The 17,956-nt window shown below is 36.9% G+C and overlaps 1 protein-coding gene across 6 annotated transcripts in view; it reads right to left on the bottom strand.

The window, feature by feature from the left end:
- CEP162 (centrosomal protein 162) overlaps nucleotides 1-17,956 on the bottom strand; it is a 45,176-nt gene that overhangs the window by 3,678 nt on the left and 23,542 nt on the right. For 5 of the 6 annotated variants that reach the window (XM_069011216.1, XM_069011217.1, XM_069011218.1 and 2 more), the window contains 14 exons: nucleotides 16,783-17,050; nucleotides 14,994-15,133; nucleotides 13,976-14,203; nucleotides 13,239-13,376; nucleotides 12,235-12,347; nucleotides 11,364-11,469; nucleotides 10,946-11,072; nucleotides 9,888-10,051; nucleotides 8,374-8,478; nucleotides 7,103-7,327; nucleotides 5,324-5,994; nucleotides 4,382-4,523; nucleotides 3,275-3,373; nucleotides 319-453 (listed from right to left, as the gene is read on the bottom strand). In XM_069011216.1, the coding sequence (XP_068867317.1) occupies nucleotides 319-453; nucleotides 3,275-3,373; nucleotides 4,382-4,523; nucleotides 5,324-5,994; nucleotides 7,103-7,327; nucleotides 8,374-8,478; nucleotides 9,888-10,051; nucleotides 10,946-11,072; nucleotides 11,364-11,469; nucleotides 12,235-12,347; nucleotides 13,239-13,376; nucleotides 13,976-14,203; nucleotides 14,994-15,133; nucleotides 16,783-17,050 (2,661 nt within the window). The remainder of the gene's footprint in view (nucleotides 1-318; nucleotides 454-3,274; nucleotides 3,374-4,381; nucleotides 4,524-5,323; nucleotides 5,995-7,102; nucleotides 7,328-8,373; nucleotides 8,479-9,887; nucleotides 10,052-10,945; nucleotides 11,073-11,363; nucleotides 11,470-12,234; nucleotides 12,348-13,238; nucleotides 13,377-13,975; nucleotides 14,204-14,993; nucleotides 15,134-16,782; nucleotides 17,051-17,956) is intronic. The other variant, XM_069011219.1, reaches the window with a different exon arrangement.

Here is a 17,956-nt window from a genome sequence, read left to right as displayed (position 1 = left end):
TGTGTAACTGAAATATGAAATAACCAAATGAAACAAGGGACCTCCAGAGGTCACACAGTCCAACCCTCTGCAACAGCAAGGCCTTCTTACACCAGGCTGCAAGGAAGTTACACAAGTAATCTTAATTATCACAGCAAGGCCAAGCTGACCAGGCCTGCACCTTCATTCACTTGCATTAGCAGGCAAAGACAAAACAGCTGTATAAAAACTACTTCCCTCCTGCAGCATGAGCTAAGTAAGCCTGAATAAATACCATAAAATTACAGTTAAACCAATAAATTGCTCTTAAGAAGTAAATGCAGTTATGCACTGGTGTACCTTTTGAATTTCATGCTCTCTTTCTGCATGTCTGCTCTCTATATGCTTGATTTTCTTTTCCAGGCACAAGAAATGTTTCATTTCAGGACTCTGGCTCTCCCTAGCCTCTCTCAGCTCTTCCAACAATTTTGTCACCTACAGCCAAAGAGAATTGACAAAAATTGTTATCACTGTGTTAAGCAGCGTATAAAACAGGGTCCTTTAAAAATGTATTTGCATTGTTTAATCATTCCATTCAAAAGCTGTAGAAAGGAAGACATAAAAGAGAAATCTCCTTTGTTCAAAAGCTTTAACAGAGACTCAGGGACTTATATTAGGATTTTTCATTTCTAAGAAGTAGCCTGAGGACATGAAAATCTAGTCCTCTCTGATAAATCCCATCCTGTTAATAATGTTATGAAGCAATTTTGTTCTGTCGAATTTTATACTTCATACAACAAAAGTTAACAGAGAATATTATAATTAGATGTTCTTACACAATCCTTTCTCACACCCTGGATGAAGACCAAATATAAAAGATACCAGTGTATTTCTAAGGACTAAATTAATTAAAGACATGCTAATTTAATGTCTAAAGAGATGATTACAAGCTCCATGTAAGTTTAATAATTACCAGGCAAAATCAACTTGCCAATGGCTTAAAACTGATTTCCTAATCCTCCAGAAATTCAGGGAAGTTTTCTCATAAAGCCCTTCTGGTTTATTCTCCTTCTTTGCCTATTTTAAATAACTTTATATTCCTTCATTTAACATCCTAAGTACTTTTTGGTCATTCTTAATGTGTGTAAGTAAACTAAAGTGAAAACTTTCAAGTCTTTATCATTTATGATAGTCCTTAGCTCCCTTTACCCAGTACATTGGAGAGCTGCTAACCCTCTACAAGCACTCAGCCATCCTTGGCTCTCTGCTGTGAATTCAAGTAGCTGGAAGCATTGTGTCTTCATAAGATGTTGTCACTCTTACTGAGAAGTGACTCTAAGGCAGCTCACTATTATTTCCATATTTTAAGGTGGCTTCTAAAATGACAAGGCCTATGCATGCACATTTTTGCCTGTCCATTACTCCAGCAGCCTTGAACCTGTTCAGCCACATTTGTCAGAGGAGCAGAAGTCTTAGTTGCAAAAGGTCTGTGCCACTGAGTGCCTGCTGCTTGGCTGCTGCTAAATTGCCCCACTGAAGGGAAGGGCTGATGGGTAGTCTCAAGTATATAATTAAATACAATAAGAAAATCATAGTGGAAACATCTTATGAGGGGAAAAAGCCCCAGGAGAAAATGGGCTCTGTGTATTTTGCCAGCAACAGAACCACGTCAAATGCAGTTCTACGTGCAAGCTGTTAAGGAAAAAAGTACTCAGTTAATGGAAAACATCCATGAACAGCATTTCTGAGATTAGTACTCAAATAACAATCTTCCAAGAAGCCTCAGGAAAAACTTTGCCTTTTTTGATGTACCATCATTTTAGAGGACTCAATCCTATTACCAGTGAGGTGCTTTCCCCTATCACTACTAATTCCATTTGCAGGTTTGGTTGTCTTCTTTTCTCAGCAAAACTTGTTTAACCATTTAATGCTTAAGATTTATTTTGTAAGCAGCATAGCAACCATGCTGGAGGGCAAAAGCAAGGCTTTACATAGATATTTCTCTCTGTACAGTCTTGCAATGATTTCTGTAACAAAGACACTCCTTTACATTTTCTTAAATGCCAGCACCTTGAAGTTGGCTGCTAACATGCGGGTCAGATTGGATGATCACTCTCTTAAACCATCACTGTCAATAATCTGTAAAACAGTCATAGGAGCAGAGGAAACAAATGAATAACATGTTCTCATTGTACTCTTGCCCTGTTTTTCCTGGAAGAAGTATTATATATACTGAGATCACTGGAATGAAACAAGCTTTGTAAGGAAAGGCAACATCTATTGTTAGATTCAGAGTATGAACCCAAAGTCTCAGCCTCTATTCTGCAAACACCAAACTTGCTTAACAGGACGTTTTCCTCCCCCTACAAACCCACACTTGTATACAAATACATCACAACAGAGGTGGAATTTTGCACATGTAAGATAAATACCCAGATAAATCTGAGTTTAGCGAGATTAAGATTAATTGCTTTTAATAACTCTTGCAAGTAAGAGTATTATCAAAATTAAGTTAATATTAGTGATGTTCATACATCAAGGAGATGGTGAATGAAGCAGAGGCACAGGGCTGAGACAGTCCACATCCTCCTGAACAGGAGGTGGTAACAAAAAGACTCGCAGTACTTCAAGAACAACAAAAGCATAGCCAATGATTCTAAAAGCTTGAGCTAAAAGATGGACAGCAATTTGACACAACATTAACCCAAAAGCAAAGATAAGAACAAGTGTAATTTTCAGATTATATGCTATTAATAGAAGTAGAAGATTAGAAAAAAACTATATACTTCTCTCAAAACCAATTGAATTTCAGAACTCTCCCTTCTTAAGACACCTTAAGTTTCAGAGATAGCAGAGGAGAAAACCAAGAATATAATTGCCTAAGTCAGTTTTATGGCAATGGAGAATGAAAAAAGAAAAGCTTTTGAAAACAATAATAAAAAATCCTCTTAATAAACAAAAATAAAGAAAAAGTCCTGTGGTCTATTTACCACTACCCACCAAAACTCTCAGAGAGTTTGAAAGACTGGATTAACCTGCTGATCAAATTTCATACAGATGTCAGACATTTCAAACCAAATAAAAAAAACAATAAAAAGATTAAAATCAAAAAAGGTCAAAGCTCTGTGTTCTGTTCTGTGTTGTTCTCCTGGTCACACCAGAAAAACCTCGCATTCTCAGGTATAATTGATGTAGAAGCAACTGACAAAAATTTTGTTTCTAAGACTTATTTTACTATATATTATTTGAGGCTTGACATGAATTAGGATGAAAACTCTTATTAGACTAAGGTACCCCAATTGAAATTTAGATATACCTCTTTTTGTAGGAGTTGCTCTCTTATCTGTGAAACTAAAAGAGCTTCTTGACGTCTCTCTTGTTCACCAAGCTGTTCTTGAAGATGTTTTATTAATATCTACAAAAAGTTTAAAAACATTTTGTCATTAGCACATACACCCATGACAACATGTGAAAACCTATGCAGGAGAAGTACAGAAAAATATAAGCAGCACTGAGAAAGCTGGGGCTGTTAATCCTGGAGAAGACAAGGTTGTGTGGAGACCTCATAGCAAACTTCCAGCATCTGAAGGGGGCCTACAGGGAAGCCAGAGAGACTCATCATCAGGAACAGTTGTGATAGCACAAGGAGTAATGGGTAAAAATTGAAAGCCGGGAAGTTTAGGTTAGATGTTGTGAAGAAATTCTTTACTGTGAGGGTGGAGAGGCACTGGAACAGGTTGCCCAGGGAGGCTGTGGATGCCCCAACCCTGGCAGTGTTTAAAGACTGGTTGGATAAGGTCTTGACAACCTGGTCTAGTAGGAGGTGTCCCTGTCCTACAAGAGGGGACATGGCAAGGAGGGTTGGGATGAGATGATCTTTGAGGTCCATTCCAACCCCTTAACGTCCTGTGACTCTGTGATTGTAGTAGTACAGGTGTAAGTGATGCGTGCAGTAACAACACTGCCTCTAACACGTGTGTGTGTGTGTGTGTGCTAGTGAATAGTGCTCTGCATGGGCTGTCAAATAGCACACAGGTACATATGGATATGAAAACAAGTCTCAATCTTCAAGTTACTTTCCTCATTTTAAAATGTTCTTAAATAATCTGAATGCAATAGCTCTTTCTACCCTTTATATCACGTGTAAAACAGCCCAGAGAAGTGGTGGAATCGCGCTCCTTAGAGATACTCAAAAGCTACCTGGACATGGTCCAGGATGGCCCCCCTGAGCAGGGTGGTTGGACAAGATGACCTTCAGAGGTCCCTTCCAACCTCAGCTATTCTGGGATTCTGTGAATGCTGTGGCACAGGATGATTTTTAAAACAAGAGGTCCTACTTCAAAGCAAGTAAGTTTATAGTAATACAGAAAGAAATAACTCTAAGATATAGCTATAAGTAACTAAAGCATCTACTGTATCTTACCTCCTGTGTTGAAATTCTGTTCATTAGTTCAGCTACTTTAGAAGTAGAATGCTCCTTTGCATGTTGGCAAACAATCTTCTCGACTTCCCTCTGGTGGGAAGCTTTCAGAGATGCAATGTATTCTGCTGTGTCTTCCTGCATCCTGAACAGAGCAAGAGGAAAGTGGGATATAGTAAAGCAGCTGCAGACAGCTCTTCAAAAATGCAGCAGCTTCTCACTTGAACATACAAAATATCAAAAATGTTAAAGGTAGCATGTCTTTGATACTTCATAACAAAACCTTGCAAGACAGGACCACCATTACTTCTACTGCTCTGGAGGGATGAAAAGGTGGGAAACCCACAATGTGTATCATTTAACTAGAGGCAGTTAGGATACAGAAAATTCAGTCAATCATCTTTGTTGGCTCCTCTTATTAAAACCATGGTGAGAAAACTCATGCTTTTAAATCATAATGCATCTATCTTCTTTTAGGTATCTATTTTAGAAAATAATGTGTTGCAATCTAAATATGCCAATTTCCTCTACTTTGACTATGACGGGAGACTAGGTGAAGTATACGGTTTCTACAGCTGGCCAAGTAAATCCCACTGCAAACATACCCCAGATTTGAAGGAAAGTACATATACCAAATACTAATGCCATACAACACAAAGCATCTAAGATATGACGATTTAAACTGAGGTATTTTACTAAGAAATTGTAGTATTAATAAAAGCATTAATACAGGTTTGCCTGTAGAAAGAACTGTGACAGTGCACTGCTTAAAAAAACCCCCCAAAGTTAAAAAAAACCCCCAGGTCCCCCAAAGCCAGAAAACAAACAGTACAAATGAAGGTATAAGCAACCTTTCACACATGGCTGACATGTTAATGTGCCAGTTCAGTCCTGTATCTGCTAACACTTTAAGAAGGTTTTTAAAGCAGTATGTTGAGCATTTACCTTCGTATGTTATTTTCAGAATAAGCCAGTGCTGCTTGAGACTCCACCCGCTGCTGGCTCATTTCTAGAGACAATCTCTCTAGCTCCTCTTTCAGATGTGCATTTTCTTGCAGAACTTCTGAGAGATGAGAATCAGAAAAGATATGTAGTTGGTGTATTTTGTCATCATTGAACATGCTTATACAGGGTTCAGTGTTGTTGGAATTCCTTCTCTCTGTTGCTGCAGTATTCTTTTTCAAGACCTCTGCAGAGTTTCCATTAGTGTTTGTTTTATTTCTCAAATTATTATCAGACAACATCACCATCCTTTCTTTTTGAAGTTTCTCTACAGTTTTTGTAAGGTCTTGTATTTCTCTATTTTTCATGACCAGTTCTTCATTTAGTTTTAACAACCTGTCTTTTGTGCTACATTGTTTCATCTTGGAGTCCATGGACTCTAAGTCTTTATTATCATTTTTACTTCTGAGTTTTAATTGGGAATTTTGACTTTTAAGATTTTCAATTTCTGTCTGGAGGTTTCCAACAGTGATCTCATGGGTCTTCTTTAGATTCTGAAGCTCCTGTTCAAGTTCTGTAGAACTGGCTTTATCACCATTCAGTTTTGGTGCTTCATTCATAAATTCACAGGCAAGGAGTTGCTCGAGCTCTGCAAGTCTTTGCTCATACTGTATCTAGGAGGGGAGTAGAAAGCAGGAACAAAAAAGCAGTTTCATAAGTGTACTGTTATTATTATCTCTTCCTACTATTCTTTAAAGTTACTGCCCATCTGAAGCAAGATTTCAGAAGACAGGATACAAATCAGGATTACTAACAAACCACTCAATCAGTTCAGAAATTAGTGAATGAAATAATTAAGTCTGCTTTAAAACAGAGTTACTCGAAACATTTACTACAAAATAATCTAACCACAATGGATGCAGTAACAATGGGATAGAAAATTATATTGACAAGAAAATATTTCATTTTTATGTAATTGAGTTCTCCTCAGATGCTACCAATGTTAATTTTGTCATCATGTACTTGCTATTTGTCAGCTGGCAAACATTCTGGTCACATGCTCAAAACTGTACTTTGCATTTTTCAAAACATCTTAAATTTTAACGGAACAGATCTTTGTTTTATTTATTTATAAGTACAAAGATAGAAGTATGAATTCAAGCAGACACAGATGAGCTGTGTCCTAATGAGCTGAGGAAACCTAACCTTCTTAATAGCCTGGATGGCCATTATTTTCCTTCGAGGAAAGCAAGATGAGTGACTCGTGGAGACAAGGTGGAACAACTGGCCAATGCTTTCCTTTCTTGCTCATTAAGCACCTGTGCAGTTCACCTTTTCCTTGAATTAAAATGCCAGACTTCCATGCTTCCTAACACGAGTCTTTAGGCTCACTATCACGTAATTTTTGGACAGCATGTTTGTGTTTCCCAATGTTCCCTGCAGAAATGCTCTGTCAGCAGACCTTTGGAGAACACAGCCTTTGGTACAGCAAGGAATTAAATAAGCAACTACTCTGACCCACAGGGTGAAAACCACTTACCTTAGTTGTAAGAATTAAATTATTATGCCTCAAGAACTTGTCCTCTTCGTTTCAATCCTACCCTAGCAATTTCAATGCTGTTTTTATCTTAGGTGCTGAAGGTACTGAAATTCTGGTAATAAATTCTTTGAGTATTTTTTTCCTTTGAATGTGGTGTTTGCCTTCTGTTTTAACCACTACCCTGTGTTAGACTCCAGTTGCCTTGTGCCTGTTACTTGCAAAGTGGACTATTCAACTTTTACCTTTATTTTTTGAAATTGTTGTTCCATGGCACGGAGGCTTTTCTTAGCTTCATCATCTTTACCTTCAAGTTCTGTTTCTAATTTCTTTATTCTTCTCTCCAAAAATTCAACTGTGTTTTTTTTAGCTGAAAGATCATTAGTTTTCTCAGCAGCAGCAGCAGCATAAATCAAAGCAGGCAAAGAATTTGGATACCTTCTTTTTAGAATTCCTTCCATTTCTCTAATCTATTCATAAGAAAATTAAGTCAAAGGTCAAAAATAATAAAGTTCTACTGAAAAGTGAACAGAAATAAGTGACAGAACGTTAACACATTTCATCCCCTTAAGGTGGAAGAATGAAAACTATAGACGCATATATTGAGAATTATTTTACATTCTTCCCATTCTTGTTATTGTTTACAGAAAAGCAAGACTCATAATCTCTTTCTGACTGACTTACACATGATCTTAAAATACTGCTCTGGTCTTTAGACTGCCTTATGTCAACAGTCCTAAGAAAGTCAAAAAAAAGGTCTTCAAGTTGAATATGGCTTTTAATGCTGTGAATATGTTTGCTTTTCTTCTGGATTTGCATTCACATTCTACTTTTCCAACTGTTAAAGGTATTTCATAGTGATATTGGAATTATTCTCCCAATAACAGATTATATGCCTTTTATTTTGTAGTCTGCAATAATATAAAACTAACACCTTGCATGCAACATCATAACAAGCCCCTCTCTTATCTATGGATAAGATATTTTTCTCATCAGAATTCTGAAAGGCTCTTGCCCATGAGTCACATATCCCTAACTAATGCAGCTGCCATCTCCTATAATTCAGGAAGGCCCACTTCCACTTGATGTTTCTTTAGTAGAAACATGGATTTTAAGGTCTCCACTCCCCCAATCTTCATGAATCTTGTAGGAATCCAATGGAATTTAAACCCCTACTTTTGAATCAACCTGGTTGATACTTTTAAGGAATTACTGAACATGGACAGGAGTCTTAGAAGATAAACAGCAACCTTTGGCTTTTGCCCTCTAGCCCCTTTCAAAGAAACTCTAAATAGTATTTTAAAAGATTTAAAAGGGATATCAGCTTGTTAGAGCACAGTAGCAAGAAGAGCTCTAAGTAAATAATTGCAGCTTTTTGTGTTTATGAGTGTTCAATAACACAAGTTACTTTATCATACAACTTCATGCTACGCTTTATCCTTATGAAAGCACTTCTCTTATGAGACCTTATCTGAAACAAAGGTTAGATTTGAAAGACAGTTCTTTTATTGCATACTTGTCGCTCAAGATCCTGAATTCTTTTAGCATCTGCTGCTCTGTCTCGCAGACGTTTTTTCTGTTGCACACACTGATCTCCTGCTTCAGCTCTGAGCTTCTCAACCTGCTCAATTTACAAGAAGACAAAATGAATTATGTATTCAGAGACACTGTCCTGTAGTACAAAAGCATTTCAAACACACATAATATAATATATATATTCTGTCACTTAAAAACTGGTAATTTAATTTCTGTACTAAATGATTCTTCAGGTTCTTAGCCCACATGACAGCTTCCTCCTCCAAAGCAGCTGAAACTAGCTATGGAAATCTAGAGGAGAATTTCAGTTCTGGGACACTCTTGTCTTCAGAACAGTAAAACTGTTTCTTTCTCTCATACTTCCAGTATGCAGGCTTGATTAATAAACTATTATATAAAGTACTACAGTGCATTCCATGACTTCAGGATGAGTTTAGGAAATGGTTTGTGATTTGCAATGCTATACCTTGTGATGAGATACAGAAACAGCCAAAAGGCAATGTTATGTTGTGCCTAAATAAAAGCTGAGTTCCAGAATCAGGGAAGGAACCCTATAACTCATGCTCCTGGACTCCCGTGAAGTCTGGCCATGAGGACTCAATGCTATAATCTAAAATTGAATTTCCTGCCTTTATCAGCCACTATAATCTCTATACAGGGATATTACACCCTGGATATTTAAAAGTATTCCTATCTTGATTTCTCTCCCACACTGGCAATATTAGCATAAGTAATGCTTTCATGCCAGCATAGTTTGACTGATTTGATTATTTCTATGAAGTCAGAGCTCTAGGCACCAGAATTTTTAGGCACCAGTCCAGCCCAGAGAAAACGCCAATAAAAATATTTTCTTTCACAGCAATGTTATCTTGATCAAAGTTTGATATGGTGGTGTTTAAGGGATCTCCTTCCCTGGCTGCTCCTTCAGAAGCACCTCCTTTCATCTGCAATCTCTCTAAGAAAATACCATGAAAAAATTCCAAGATCACTTGTATTTTAGCACCGGTAAAATTTTTTGCTTCTGTGAATCCTAAGTCCAATGTACTGACAAGTAGACAATGCAAATCTTGGCAGTATTCAAGATTCATGTATTAGTTTTGTTTGGTTTATATTTTGAGTGTTTTGGCTTTTTCCTCTCTACTATAGTAACCAGAGATTTTTCCCTAAGAAAGAATTTAGAACTGGTACTTAAGAGAAAAGAAATGTGTTGCCTAAGTTACTGTGGAGCAAAAAGGAGGAAAAGAGAATGACAAGAGGGGTGTTCCTAGTTGTTAATGTAACAATATACCTCTTTCCCTTAGGTCAAGAAATTTGAAGGTTCTAGGGAAGCACATTACTTTTGTTCCCAGAAGCATAACCAAGATGTCCAATAGAACCAATCTAATATACCAAAAAAATGGGATTATTATGAAGGAAAGAATTACATTACACTCATCACTGGAAAAAGAAACAATTTCCAGCTCCAACTTCTTATATAAAGCTAGATATTATCACCTCTAGTCTTAGTTTCTCAATTTCTTCTCTTGCATCTTTAAGACGGGCTGCATCTTTATCCAGAAGATCTTGATTTTCTGCATACCACTGAAGTCTTTTTTTTAAATGAGTAATTTCCTGTTTGTATGATTCTTCCATAACTTTAAATTCATAAGACTTCTCACCTACAAGAATAAAACATTCTTAGAATTGTTTTATTAGTAATTATGTATTGAAGGAGTAATTAGTCAACACTATCCTCCTCAGCATATTTCATACATTTACCATTTTGACAATACTGTTACTGCAGTAGTTTTAAACCTAGATCCTAATTAGGATTTAAAAAGCAACAACATTTGAAAACCACCCTTTATTTCTCTCATACATAGCAGTACTCAATGGCTTACAGTTTACTAAGGAAAGTACTTAAAACAGAATCTCAGGGAGATCTATTCTTGATCATGCTTTAGTAAACAGACCTTCAGCACCAAGAGGAATGACACTGAATGTGTGTTTAGATGTGTATTGATCATACTCCTCCCATTTAGGGATCAAGCATTTTGAGAAGAGACATGGAGGTAAATATTACTGTGCTTAGCATTTGTGATGCCTGACACTGGAAATGAGAGAGACCAATGTTTAGCCCACTCTCATTAATTCAAACTGGAAAAAGCTCTGATAAGAATGCTGAAGAAAGTCCCAAGGCATAAGTTATAGGTAAAAAATGGACAAGATCTAAATAGGAGACTAAGATGTAACATAGTAAATCTTTTCTTATGAACAGAGTTGTCACAGAATAGAAATCATCTGTTTTCCATGTCCAGTGAAACATAGGCAAGAAATCAAACTTAATGGGCCACAACAAAGAGTTTGTTTGGATACAGAAGATACTTTCTAATAGAATACCAAAAGTACTGTAGCATGTCCTTCACTGTATGCTTTTGTTAGAAGTTTAGACAATATTTGGAAATGGTCTAGATGCATTTCACTAAGTAATACTTCAATAAAGTCTTTGTAACATATTTACTTAGTGAAATGCAAAGTAAGCAAAATTATTCAACAAAATGAAGGTGCTTTACTTGATGCAGATGCAATCTGGACTTTTGCTAAATCTCTCTCTTTCTTGGCTTGTACCAAGTCTACCTCAAGAGCTTGCTTATCTTGTTTGAGACGTCTTATCTCTTCTAGTAATTTAGCTTCTTCTTTCTGGGTTTTAGAGAAAACAGTAAAACATTAAAAACTAAACACATAATATCACACAAAAATCCTGAACATGCCTTTTCATCATACAATGATTAAAAGTTGTATCAGACCACAGCAACAATAAGGTCTTTAAAGTTTGGTTTTATTCTCAGGCCCTGCTGTAGCAGAGCATGGGAAAACATAAGTTAAACATTAAAAAAATTAAAACCCAAACCCCATTATTAGTCTACAGTATGGATGGTCATGCTGTTTTTGCAAGAACACATGAAAATAAGGCTTGATATATATACCTACCTGTGCTGCTCGAAGCTCTGAAATCAGTTCTGTGAAACTCTGATTTCTGGCTGCTTCAGAATCCTGCATGATTCGTGACTGGTTATTAGTCTTCTCTATTTTTTCTCTAAACAGCAACAGCAACAACAGTTATGCAATGTGGCGACTCAGCATACTAACAGAGGCTACTGAAAAACAAACACAACCCCCTGCCCTCCAACTGGTACCACGAAGTCGATGTGTGCAGGTTCAAACCAAAAAAAGAAGCAAATATGCACAACATTTATATACAAACAAAATTCACTGTAAGGCGAAATCTTCTTACCTTGCGTGAACTTGTTTATTTGGACTACACAAGAGAGGGAAATAAAAATCTACTCTGCATCAGTGGAACTCATCTACAGGCCTCTCCAAAGCAAGGATTTGTAAACTAGGAGTACACACAATTGCTAGGTTGTTTTTCCTCATTACCAGCACTGGATGCAAATCTCACAGGACCTACAGTGCAGTGAATAGAATGGTTTCTCCACTAGCAGAACCTCTTGTGCCCCCGATCTACTGCATATCTTACAACAGCATCAAAACATCTGAACACATCAGCAGAGCCACAATACCAGAACAAGTGCAGTATAATGTATTATGCATTCTGATATGAATAAGAACATTGAAGTGTTCCCCACATGCAAGTCTCTAGTCTTCCCTCAGGTTTGCAGCACCATCAAGCAAACAAAGAATTAATTGCCCATAAACAACACAAATCAAAAGAAGAAACAAAACTACAAACCTGAGAAACTCTAAAAAACATGCACCTGATAGATTCTGCAATGGTTCTTCATAAAAACAAAATAAACAGCAGAAAACTCCAGAGATTTTAGGTCAGATATGAGCCTACCTTAAGTTTATTAATTCAGACTTTAAGCACTGATTCTCCTTAAACATTCGTTCCTCATTTTTTTTGTTCTGGATTTGTAGCTCTTTCATTTGTTTGTATAACCTCTCATTTTCCTAAGTTGAGGCAGACAAAGTTAAAGAATAAATTACTGTTTTCTACAGTCATAAAACAATTTTCTATGAATCACATAGTTTTCCTGCTGAAACAGTGGAAGAAAACACTAAATATTCATTTACTAAGCTTCTAAAACTGGTATCTACTTTCATTATCTACACTCTCGTCCAAGTGTCTGCTCACTTTGCAGGAAGGAGCTAAGTCAGATCCTCTCCAAAGCTATCCCAACTATATTCTAAAAGCATGTTCATGGATGGGTGCTGATAGATCAGAGCCCAGCCTGCCCAGGCTCCATTCCTGGGGACAAAAATCATCATTGTTTGGGATGCTCACAGCCATATTGGAAAGGTATTGTGTTTATATCAAGAAATTATGCTGAGCACCAGCTGGAAGCTGGTTAAACTACCACCTGGATTTTACAGCTGCAAGTGTTCAAAAGGATTATTAAGCATGAATTTTCTATTTCTCCACTTGACTAAGTAATAAAATCAGGCACCCTAGTAAGGTTGAAATCTGCTGCTCAGATCTTGAGAAAAACATTTTAAAAGCCAGATTTTTTCAGATTTCTAATGCTGCTTAAAAGTACTACTTTTCAACTACATCTGGGCAAAACGTTTGTGGTTCTTCATTGACCATAAAGTATTTTCCCAGTTATCAATTGACAAGTTACCAATTTTTACAGTTTAGAACATTTACATGGAATTGTGGAAAAACTTAGCCCAAACCAGACACGTGTGAAATACTTTTTAAACCTGCAATATGTTTGCCCTTCACACCCAAATTTCATCCACTTTTTAGAAAACAAGGTACCTGTTTTCAACAAAAAAGTAGTAACCATGACACAGTTTTGTTTCTAAAGCTGGCTAGAACACGCAGCTGTGTGGTGTTACCTGTTGATAACCTTGAATAATGACCTCTTGATCTTCAATTTCTTTTTGTATTTGTGCCAGTTTTTCCTCACTTACAGGAACTGTTGCTGCATGGTGGGTCCACCTCTTTTCTTTGGCCATCTCTTCCATATTTCTTAGCTTTTAGAAAAAGGCACACACGCAATAAGAAAGTTTTGTTAACAATATGGAATTTTCTACAAGACTACAGTCCAAGCTCTTAATTAGAGTATGAGAGCAGACCAATGAGTGGGTCTTATTGGAGTTTTACAGAAGCATTATGAAACAGAAAAAAGCAAAAAATGTTTGAGAAAAGCTATAAGTTTCTGTTCTTATGTGTCTAGACAGGAGGGTATAGTGGAATAACTCTGGGAATAGATATACAGACAAAACACAACATTGAAAAATGCATCAAGAACAATAAACAATACCTCAACATAAAGTACTTATCCATAACAAATGGTATCTGTTAATCTCTGTGAGAGTGATTTAAATATTTGCAAAAAACTAGCTGCAGCACTCACAAAATAACAAAGTAAGGGAACTCAGTATAACATAGTTTATCTCTAGGAAAAAAACCCCATGTCTTACAGGCAGTAAATGTAACAGCAGGTATGCATATATAAAGTTGCAGTGTCCGTGTAAATTCGGATTTTCTGCTCAACAACGCATGTAAAGTAACACTAATTCAATTTTCAGAAACAATGTTTCTTCTCTTCTATAGGCACAGGATACAGTACCTTACTCTGAAGAACATAGTTTTCCTGACCCAGACGAGAAAGCTCCTTTTCATGTTGTGTTTTCAGTTCTACTACCCTTGCCTCCATCTCCTTCTCTTCTTGTGAACGCTTGCTGGCCAGCTGCTGAATCAAATCCCGAGCTGTGTTCAGGTCCTCCTCTGCTGCTTGTACTCGTTTTAACAAATATAGCTCCCTATCACGACTTTTGATAGGGGAAAATGGTAAGTCCTAGAGAAGACAATTCAGGGAAACATTACACTGAGCTGATTGTTTACCAGAACTCTGCTCATCAGTTTTTATTTAACTGGTTTGTCTGGCTCTCAGCAACAACACAAGGCACTTGAAAAAACAACCCAAAACACAAATCCCCAACATTGTAATAGCAAAACATCCTGCATTTATTTTAATGAGCTACCTTCTCATGTGCAAAATAGATATGAGGAAAACAAGCCAAAAAAAACCCAACAAGAAACAACTACATCATATATGATAGCCACTATATTGCTATTATATTGCTAAGCATCTTACTTTTAGAAAAGCAGCAGTGCTTTAGGTATTCAATGAATAGCTTTATTATGCAGTTGATAAGGGAGAAGAAAAACCATTATGGTATTGCAAATACAGTCATCTTGGAGAAGTCAGAAGATACTCTTAAATATTTAATGCAATGCAAATAGGAAAGATCCCTGAACAGTAGTACTGTTTCAACATTCACAGCAGAATAAGTAGAAGTTCACTTTAACCTTCTTTTACAACAAGATAGTAATTTTTAGAATTTAATAAGCAACTTTAACTACATAGAACCACCAAAGAAACAGCATTATCCAAGCAACTGAAAAGCAGTATGATTGTACTTGCATATTTTAAAAGCAAAAACTAGTGTTTGACCAAAGGGAAGTCTTTGTTCAACATTTCAGTATTTGCCATTCTTGTGATAATTGTTAAAAGACCTGACAAAATAGGCTTGCAAACCAAGTTGTACATACTATAACTAGGAGCATCACTGATTATTACTCACATGATATTGCCTGTTGTAATCCACAGCCTGGTGTTGAAGATTACTAACAACTGATTGGCCAGACAAAACTCTGTTAATACTCCCCTCCAAAGTTGGTTCATTTGTTGCAGATCTTATTATCCTAGTAGCAAATAAGGCTTCTTCATTTAGGCAGAAAGTAAAATAGAACAAATTAAATTCAGAATTTTATGTCTTTTAAGGAAAAAATGTATTCATGTAATCCAACCTGTAGGTATGTAAAGTATTCTACAATCTGAATTTTGAATTAAATATAGAAACTTGAGAACAATGATATACTATGGAAAAACTGGAGGATTTGTTTTGTTTTTTTTTTCAGTAAGGAACTGAGGACAAGATAAAACAAAACCCAAGAGAACAACTGAAACAAGTAGCTGGATAATAAATCCTTCATGAAGCAAGGTTAACCTCACTCCTCCGCTTGAGGAGCTGCCAGTTATCTAAGCATACAGAAACACAACATATTGCAAGCTATGGGGAAGATAAGAAACAGCAATTTTCAAAATGGACTTTGGAGTGCAGACATCATAGAAAGAAATGCAACATTTATTTGTTGCATCAAATAACTTGACTGGAATAAAAAGGCAGGAAACTTCCCCCTAGAGTCACTAACATACATGGAGCTGTTCACATCTCAGTCTTCTGCAATACAGATAGCAACTATAATTGCCATTTCAACTGCTCCTGCTTAGGAATGTTACACCTGAAACAAACTCCAACCAGACAATGACTCTTTTCCAAATTTCATGCCTTTTTAGAGTCACACACCCCTCAGAAAGCTCCCTTAGCAGTGATGACTAGGGAATTCTTTGATTCAAGGCTATTCTCCTCCCAGCTATAGAGGCCTCTGCAGAATGTGGCTGTGTGAGATTAACTTCTGAAATCACCTAAAATTGCTAAGGTGAATGGTTATAGCTAGAGGGAAGAGCAAGTCTGCATGAGGCCAGTGGCCATTTTCTCAGTACTTCTCATTCACTTTACCACCTTCACCAGGCTGTACAACCTTTTCTTCCACAGGCAGAGACACAACAATGAACTGAGGTCCTTCAGTTCAACAGCTGCCACTGAAGCATCTCCCTAAGGCACGTAACATAATCCTAAACTGCTTTTCCTGACACTACCTGCAGGGTTTTTAAAAGCACTGCATGCTAGAAGTGCACTAAAGCCTGCCTCAGGGATAGCAGCAAACATTGTTTGCAAAGACACTAAGCTGAATTATGTCATGAAACTCTTCAGGCTTCACCCCAAAATAAAACTCAGTTTTCACAGGACTATACTGGTATTCTTCTTTCCATAGACGTTTCTTTCCAGACATGAACAGAAAATAGGACTTCCTTTTGAGTACTTTTTTTGTACTCTAGGAAAGCAAAGATCAAAAGAAGCAGCTGAGAAAGAAATTCAGCCTCAAACATAGCAGTTAGTGTGTCAGCATGTTAGTGTGTCTTTGCATTTACTGTAATGAAAAATGTCAACTGATAGATATTAATTTTTGAACACCAGCTTTTTCTATTCTTTTGGTCCTACTGGTGAACAATAGGTAAGTCTCAAACATAGTGGTGGTATATGTGAGTGGAAATGAAACACGACTACAAAGATACATATAAAAGTCTCTCACAGCAATTTCATGATAATACAGAAAAAAATCAGTACTTAACTGCATTTGAGTTTAGACTTCTCTATGATATTTGGGTTTTTTTAAACGTGAAGCATAAGGAGCAAATCTCCCTGGCTCTTAAAACTCAGAATTAAAACTCTTAAAACTTAGAATTACCTTTAGATTTTGCTCTATCTGCAGGACTTTTGGCTTTCAGACAGGTCTTTTTGAAAGTTTCTTTTGATGTTCTCTTTTCACTAACTGGAAAAGACTGCTTTGAAAGTAAACTGGGTTTCCCATAGCTAGAACTTCTAACCAGTCCATGAGTACCATGTGAAGGTTTCTTTTTATGTAAGGGTGCTGGACTTCTGATATTCTTGTATGACACTGGTTTGTTTGTCATTGATTCTGATCTTTCATTCTTCAAGGAACAAGACTGAAGAGCCTGTGACAGAACACATTTTTTAAAACAAGTTTTAGGCTCTGCTGTAAACTGAAGGTAACTTTACCAGTGAAAAACATAGAACCAGTTACCAAAACTACACAACTGTAAGACTCAGGGTGATGGCAAGCATTATTTTTAACCAAATTAGTAGGAAGTAAATTTGCAGAATTGTACTACTTCAGAACTACATAGGGCAAGTATTTTGTACTGGCTCTGTACTTGATCTGCGAAAATGTATTTTTATTTTAATTGTACTGTACATTACAGGATCTTCTGCTTACCAAATCAGGTAGGTCATGACTAAAGGCTAATGAACACAGTGAATGTAGAAAACCAGCCACGAAGAAAGGAACAGGGGCAGTCAGAGGAACCTTGCTATACTTGATCATCAAAAACAAAGCACACAACTCCCAAAACCAGCAAACAAAAAAGTTTAGCCTGTTTGCCCAGGTGGGAAATTCACCAGGATAAATCAGTCAAACCTCTGTCCCTATAATGCCTGCATACACAAGAGAGTATGAAAAGGAGTGTGAAGCTAACTTAGGGGATGCAAGGGGAAAAGAATTTAGGGATCCAGGGAGAACATTTGGGATTACATAAATCTTGTTCTGGAATATTTGAGATGATTGTAGGAATGTGCAAAATTTACAGGATCTTTTGGGAAAGAACAAAAACAAAAAACAGGTAAAGAAGCGAGTCTGGGAAACAGAAGGAAAAATCAGATTTAAAAAGCTGGTGACATGACCAGGTTGCTGGTCAGCACACTTGTCTGACTCAGCTGGACACTGACTATTACAGTTTCTCCTATATTGTTACTGAACTGTATTTCTAACTGTTCTCTCTGTAAAAATGTTCCCTGTTCTTAGCCTGTTGTGTGTTCATATGTGTCCTTCCAATCCTCACATG

This window comes from Aphelocoma coerulescens, chromosome 3, assembly GCF_041296385.1.
Source record: "Aphelocoma coerulescens isolate FSJ_1873_10779 chromosome 3, UR_Acoe_1.0, whole genome shotgun sequence".
Taxonomy (NCBI): domain Eukaryota; kingdom Metazoa; phylum Chordata; class Aves; order Passeriformes; family Corvidae; genus Aphelocoma; species Aphelocoma coerulescens.
This window is presented reverse-complemented; position numbering and strand designations above follow the sequence as displayed.